The sequence below is a fragment of the Vidua macroura genome, chromosome 15 (genome assembly GCF_024509145.1).
Source record: "Vidua macroura isolate BioBank_ID:100142 chromosome 15, ASM2450914v1, whole genome shotgun sequence".
In the NCBI taxonomy this organism is placed as follows: Eukaryota; Metazoa; Chordata; class Aves; order Passeriformes; family Viduidae; genus Vidua; species Vidua macroura.
Window position 1 is genome coordinate 12,511,387 of NC_071585.1, and position 7,203 is coordinate 12,518,589.

The following is a 7,203-nucleotide window of genomic DNA, read 5'->3' on the forward strand; positions in this document are numbered from 1 at the left end:
GAGGTTTAAGAGAGCTTTAATAACAGAAGGTGCTGCGCTGGTTACAGACGACGTCCACGGCGACCACCCTTCCTGCGAGTGCTGTCGGAGGGGATGGGGGTGACATCCTCTGCAGGGAAAAAATCCAGAACTGTTATCCCCCAGAAATACCCCCAGAAACCACCCGGGTACACCCATCAGCTAACACTTCACCACCTGGACACCACAGGAGCTGCCTGCACATGTGCAGAAGGAACTCTCTGTGAAGGTATTTGGGAACTTGCCACAGGCTGAGTACCCAGGGCTTTAATGCTTTGCAAGCAGAAATTCCCATCTCCCATCCCACTTAAATCAAGCAGCCAAAGCAGTTCAAAAGAAACACGGGATGCTTGAAGAATTTTCAGCACAACCACCACCACTGCATCTTGTGACTTCCCCAAAAGTTCAGGACTCTCCCTACAACAGCTAGAGAACTCCATTACTACTGAATCACCGAGACCAACAAGGTATTTTTAGGTGACAGAACAGCTGTGTGACATCAGGGGAGCAGCAGCATCCTGTTCCAAGCTGGGGTTTGCCCTGGACACAGAAACCTGGGTTCTGAGTACTGCTCTCACCACCTACTGGTCAATTTAAGGATCTGTTTACATGAAATCCTTTAATTGGTGCCATCTAAGCAGCCATGAAGAAAGTCCCGAAGTTAAGATCAAGCAGCACAGATGCCTACAAAGCTCAATTCACTAAATAATCTTTTTTCCTCACTCACCAATGCGGCCGATCTTCATTCCAGAGCGGGCCAGAGCTCTCAGGGCTGACTGGGCACCAGGTCCAGGAGTCTTGGTCCTGGAGGAGAGTCAGAACCAACAACCCCTTTAATGACCCAGAAACTGAACACAGTTTACAGCAAGCAATATGAAAGCCACACTTTCCCCACGCCAAACCTCTCCTTGTGCTCCACACCCATTCACCACCAGCCCCCACAGCCATGTCCCCATCAGTGTCCCAACCCTCCTGCTGTACCTGTTGCCCCCAGTTGCACGCAGCTTGATGTGCAGGGCAGTGATGCCCAGCTCTTTGCACCTCTGGGCAACATCCTGGGCTGCCAGCATGGCTGCGTAGGGAGAGGACTCGTCTCTGTCTGCCTTCACCTTCATCCCACCGGTCACACGGCAGATGGTTTCCCTACAGAAGGAAAAGGTGATGTTCAAAAGAAAGCCATTCCTTGTTCTTTCCCCAAACCAGAATATGGGCATAGTCAGAACCTAGTATTTCCAATGTTACCAGATCAATAAGCCACACAGTACCCTGAACACCATCTTGATCAGAAGAGCTCACCAAGCCACCCAGTTCATGTACATGCACCATGCATGAAGCTCAGTAGAAACTCAGGGATTTTGGTGGAACCTCTTGCCAAACCCAGCTTCTACTTTCACACCCGAAGGAGCTGGGTACTGCAGTGAGGTGATGCCTGTCCCATACTCACTTGCCAGAGAGATCAGTCACATGGACAAAAGTGTCATTGAAGGAGGCAAAGATGTGGCAGACACCAAACACATTCTCTCCTTCAGCAACCTGGGGTCCCAAGCTGATGACCTGCTCTTCCTTCTTCTCCTTGCCCTTACGAGGTGCCATTTCTGAACAACAACAAAAGAGATGTGTGAACATTGGTAGTTTCTCAGCATTTGTAAAGGATTTTATTAAATTCCTGATATTTCAACCTTTTACCAAGCAAGAAAAAATTAGTTACCACTGGCAAAACACAGGTACATTTCTTAAAAACCCCATGATTCCCAGTTTTGCTATATCCCGGCACACAGGTCATGATCTACAGCTGTTTAGTGGAGTCTCTCCTGCTGCACTTCATGGTAGCTGACATCTCCAAGTCTCACCACAGCAATGCACAAGGGAGCTCATTTCCTCGATAACCAGCAATGCTGAGCATTTCCCCTTGTTTATGTGAGTTTATGGAAAGAAAACACCAAACCAAACAATTACACAGACCCAGTATTGTCAGTTAAGCCGCGAATCTGCAGACCTTTTAAGTACCAGGTTGGGTTCTTCCATATTATTGACCTCCCAACCACATCCTTGGGACTAGCCCAGCTGTATCTCCTGCTCCTGAAGCCCACACCCAGTGATGGGAGACAGCAGGGGCAGCACTCGGCTGTGTTCGGTTTCATGGCCGGGGATCCTGTGCATCCGCTCCCAAGCACAGAAAAACGGTTCCCTGTTGCCCTCTCCTGCCAAACTCCTGCTACAGCCGGCACAAGGCACGGTCACTGCATTGAGGTACCCAACCCCAACACAACCCACGATCACCCTCGGTCGTGCCCTCTCCACCAACTGCCCTGAGCACTATAACAGCAATTTACATCAGTGTCTGCGCGGCCACTTCGATAGCACCACATCCCTCTCGACACGTCCATGGCGCACGGGCTACACGGACAGCGCTCTCTCCAGCCCAGTGAGGCCGACACGGAACAGGCAGCACACGCTGTACCGCCGGCATCGAGCTCCGAGCGACGAACGCGTGAACGCGTCGCGTTTCACCGCGGCCCCGACCGCTCAGTGTCCGAGGGAGGGCCGGCCCGGGGCCCAGCAGCCCCAGCCGGGAGCTCCGCTACTCCAGCCCGCGGCTCTCCCGCGGCCCATGGCCCCGCTCCGCCGAGCGCGCCTCCCCCGCGCCCAGCGCGCTGCCCCGCTCAGCCCCGGTCCCGTGAGGGCGGGCGGCGGGCGCGGAGGCCGCGGCGAGGCGCGGGCGGGCGGATGGCGGCGGATGCGGCGCGGCCCGGACTCACCTGCCCTCTTGCTCCGGCGGCTGCCGCGGAAAGGAAGCAGCGGGCTCAGGGGGCGGGGGTCACCGCCTCACCCGGAAGGAATGGCAGAAGGCGGCGTGTCCGCTGCCGCAGGCGCAGGGCCGTGTCCCGATCCCAGTCCCGATCCTTCTGGGCCGGGCCAAACCGTGTCCCGATCCTCCCGAGGCCGAGCCGATCTCCCCAGGATGGCGCGGCCGCCTCTCCCCTCACACAATTCTCCCGCCGGCCCGACCTCCCCAAGATGGCGGCGGCCTCCCCCCGGCTCCCTCCCCAAGATGGCGGCGGGCCCGGGGGTGTTTGCGCTCCAGACGGAGGCGGCCCGGGAAAGCTTCGGAAACGAACCGGTTTAAAAAACAGCTGGAGAGAAATGGGTGTAATCCAGAATCTTCCTGCTTCCCCCCGGCTACGCCGCTGCAGTCGGCTCTGCCCCGGCTCAGCTAGAGCCAGGTTGGGGCGTAGGCCTTTCCCTCTCTGCTGTCAGGGCTGAGCATGGTGAGGGGTCCTGGGGGTCTCCAGGCAGCTGCCTGGCCGTGCCCCGAGCTCAGGCCGGAGCCCTGACTGCGAGGAGGTGTTTGGGAATTCACCCACAAGAGAAAGCATGTGGTGGTTTAATATGTGTGAGTGCCGTGTTTTCGTCGAGGAGCTGATGGGAGAGGTTTCAGTCGCGGTGATTCTCTCAGGAGCTCTGGCAGCTGATGGGAGAAGCAGAGACTGCAGCTGTGAACCGTGAGCGATGGCACAGGAACACCTCCCTGAGCTCTGGTAGGGGAGGTTTGCTCTACCTCAACAAAGAGAATGCCAATTTGTAAATTTTTACATAAAGGTGGTCCAACAATGCAGTATTTTCTGTTTCCAAATGATTTAAAAAGTGCTCACGAGAGTAAGGATGGAGAACACCAAAAACCTTCGGAACAGAGGCACAATGAAATTGAGTTTATAGTGCTGATGAGATGCTTCCTGGGCATGATCCTGCCCTGCCTCCAGCTGCTTCACCTGGTGCCGAGCTGCCTCTGGGAAAGGGAGAGCTCTGAGCCACATGGGCTGGGGCGTGAGTGACAGAGCAGGAGCACCTGTGGGTCCCCACATGGGAACGCCTGACAGACCTTCAGATCTGCACCCAGAACTGTGCTCAGAGCTGGGCTGATGGAGAAGAAGCAGCTGGAAAAGGGAGGCTCCTTGTAACAGCACTGCTAGTGAGGCTGCACAGTCCAACATCTGCAGGGAGGGTCCAGCACCTCTGCATGACTGAGGGTGCTGGCCTGTCAGAAACTTCTGCCTCCCTTCTCATGTCCATCTCCCTCTGCAGCTGTGGGGTGATACGTTTTTTAGGATAGCGTCCACTTGCCCATATTGCCCATCAAGAATTCCTATACCTTTTTCTTTCTCTGACCAAGCATTCCAGGATGCAAACCTCTGGGCTGCCACCAGGGAAAAGAGGTTTGGTCCTTCAGGCTCCTTGTCCCCCTGCACCGCCCCCACCCGTGCTGGGATTTTTCCCTGAGAAAACGCTCTGTGCTCAGGGATGTCACTGTAACCCCCGTCTTGACCCCATGGAACACCTTCACTTGCTCCTGTGTTCGATTTACCACTGCATCAGTGATCTTCCTGTTTGAATATTGAAGGAGAGGCTTTTAAAATACACATTGGCAGAGCTGCTGTAATTCCAGCCGGGAGCTCCAGTGACAGCGGCTGTGGCCTGATTTGGAGGACAGGGGAAGGAAAGAGTCAGCAGCAGGGAGTGCTGCAGAGGTCAGCCTGTGTCAGGGCATGTGTGCTGTGGGTGCCCTGTCTGAGGAGGAGCCTGGGGCAGCCAGGCAGGGTGGGTTTGTCCCCATGGAGCCACGTGTGCTGCTCTGCCTGTGACAATCCTCCAAGAGGATTGTACGAGCCTGTGGATATTCCCCTGGAATAGAAGCAAGCCAGAGGCAAGGAAATGGACAGGCCTCCACTTATGGGCCACAGGCTGAAATAACCATATGAGCTGGTAAAAGAATTAACCCACTGGTTCAAAATCCTGTGCTGCCCTCAGGCCCAAAGTTGCTGGGAGACAGGCTGCTCCTGGTCCCTCCAGCCTCTGAGCAGGATGGAATTTTCTCCACTCCCTAGGACACATTCTTCCCTTTCACTTTGCCTTGCACTAGTTCTGGTGTGTCTGCAAGGGAGCTGCCTGCCCTGAAAAATATTCCTGGGGCTCGAATGCCAGCTCCAGCCAGGCTGTCCTGCTGTTGAGGACAGCGCTGAGAGCGTTCCCTGGCTGGGATGAGAAGGGAGGGGCTTCCAGCAGGGGCTGCAAGCATTGCATCCTCCAGCCTGGCTGGGAAGGATGCTCAGGCCACTGTGGGGTTAGTGCCAGAAATGATGTGTATTTGCTTTGAGAAATCCCCCAGATTTAGTTCCTTAATGGGTAATTAACATTCCAGCTGCTCCTTGGTAATAGCCTCTCCAGCCCATGGGAAACCCACAGACACAGTGACGCTGCAGGCAGATTTCATAACTCAGCTGGTGACTAAACAAAAAGGGCAGGCAAATGGGAATGCTGCTCCTAACGTCTTCTCCTGCTGGGCTTTGGCCTTGGAGTAAACTGGTTCAGGCTGAGAGGGGTTAGTGGGAAGTGACTGGCCTGACCTGCGAAGGCCCCATCTCTGGGCTTCCCACAAGAAGGAATTTTTGGTGCTCACATATCACTGTCTTCATGGCTGTGACTTGTTCCCATGAGCCATGGACCAGTGGCCTTACTGGTGGCCTTGAAACAGAGACTGGAACTGGAAGAGGCCAAAATTCCCCCTGTAGCAGGGTGAACCCCAGCTGCCTGATACAGAGCAGAGTCTGCAACTGGAGCTCTCTAGCAGACCCCTCAAGATGGCATCTCTCCTCTAACAGCTATGCAAAGAGACATTCAGGGTCCCAATTGCACCATTCACAGGTTAAAAAAAAAAAAAACACGAAAATTTCCATTTGCTTTTAAGGCCATTTTTAGTTTCAAGAAGGGCAGTTGGTGCATGCACACATGTAAAATGATGTGTCAGAAACAGGCGTAGGAAGATTAAAACAGAAATCTCCAATGCTGAAGTTAAAGCACTTAAGGAATTGGCAGAGACTTCAAGAGCAAGTTTCTGGTCCTAATGAAGTTGGTGGAAGTGCTGCCATGGACTTCAAGGGGACCATAATGTGGCTGTAACTCAGTAGGGAGCTGGAAGTGTTGATTAATAAATTGGAAACAATGCGTAGGAAAGCCGCTGAACTGCTTTCTGACAGATGTGCTGAAGAAGAGCCTGTAGCTTAAAGCACGCAGGAAAGGAATTGGTTTCCTTTGTGTTTGCAAACAGAAGACAGGCAAGAAAAAAAGCTACCTGATACTCATGTAAAATGGCAAAGCTGGTATTAATAAATCCCAGTGCCTTCCTGAGCAGATTTCTGTTTCCAGCGAGTTGTTTTTTCTTAAAAAAAAGTATTCACAAATGCCAGACCTAGAATTCAACAAATTCCTTTTTCTCAGAAGAAATTATTCAGTGGAAAACATTACCGCTTGAGATTGTGGATTCTGCAGATTGTTCTTAGAGTTTGGTGCGTGCCTTTGATTACTCATTGCTGGCTTTTTGCTCAATGATTTGTGCATGAATCTCCTCTGGCGGAGGTTAGTATGGCCTCGGAATGCTGTTCCCAGGGGAGATACTTTTTCAGGCTGAGTTTGCAAAACATTTAAGGCTGAAAAAAAAAAGAATCCCTTTAATACCCTTTACAGCAGTTTGCAGTTTAAAAACTTGCTGTTTGTCCCTTTTTGTTTTCTGAGCTTTCAAGTAACTTTGGCATTTGCAAAATATTCAGGGATCTTCAGAGAAAATGCTTGTGAGGGAAGTGAAATGTTTAAGGATAAGAAGTCTTACTTCAATGATCACTTAGAAAATTTGCAGCCATAATAGTCTGCCATTCTTTGTGTCTCTTTCCCTACAATTTCCTTTCTTGTTTTCCTTTTGTTTGTTTATCTGCTTGCTCCATTTGATTGAAATTGCTTCCTCGACTCTTGTTCAGTCGGAAGCTCTCCCAGAGTGTGCTGCCTAAACCAAACCCAGCAGATCTTCTGCCACATCTCATCCCCACGGGTTGGACATGAAACTTGTCCCCGTGGGCTGGACACGAAACCTGACAGGGCTGTCTTAATGCACCACATCGCTTCTAACGTGGGCAGTGAGACAGACCTGGGCTGCTTGTGTGAGTGATTAACTCTGGACCTGAGCGTGTCTCCACATGCCGGCACAGTCCCCAGCAGCCTCCGAGGGCAGGGCAGGAGTGGAGCAGCTCCTTTCCCCCCCCCTCTGAGGAATGAAGGGAATTTTGTGTGTGTGCATGCAGGTTGGGGGCAGCCAGACAGTGACTTGGATGTGGCCCTTGAGCTTATCTTGAAGTCGGG

General features: G+C 52.7%; 1 protein-coding gene across 1 annotated transcript; it reads right to left on the minus strand.

Moving 5' to 3' along the window:
* On the minus strand, positions 1–2,988 carry RPS14 (ribosomal protein S14). Its single transcript, XM_053991384.1, has 5 exons — positions 2,778–2,988; positions 1,463–1,613; positions 1,000–1,161; positions 746–822; positions 1–109 (listed from the first exon to the last, which is right to left on the minus strand). Exons 2-5 carry the CDS (start codon positions 1,609–1,611, stop codon positions 42–44), a joined length of 456 nt encoding a protein of 151 aa, XP_053847359.1. The 5' UTR covers positions 1,612–1,613; positions 2,778–2,988; the 3' UTR covers positions 1–41.
* Positions 2,989–7,203: the final 4,215 nt, after the last annotated feature.

What these genes read in the sequence shown, in the direction of transcription:
- RPS14 (XM_053991384.1), bottom strand. Translation starts at nt 1,611, where the DNA reads ATGGCACCTCGTAAGGGCAAGGAGAAGAAGGAAGAGCAGGTCATCAGC. An exon ending in GTGACTGATCTCTCTGGCAA is followed by an intron (nt 1,162 to 1,462) that starts GTGAGTATGGGA and finishes TTCCTTCTGTAG; the next exon opens with GGAAACCATCTGCCGTGTGA. An exon ending in AATGAAGATCGGCCGCATTG is followed by an intron (nt 110 to 745) that starts GTGAGTGAGGAA and finishes TTTTCCCTGCAG; the next exon opens with AGGATGTCACCCCCATCCCC.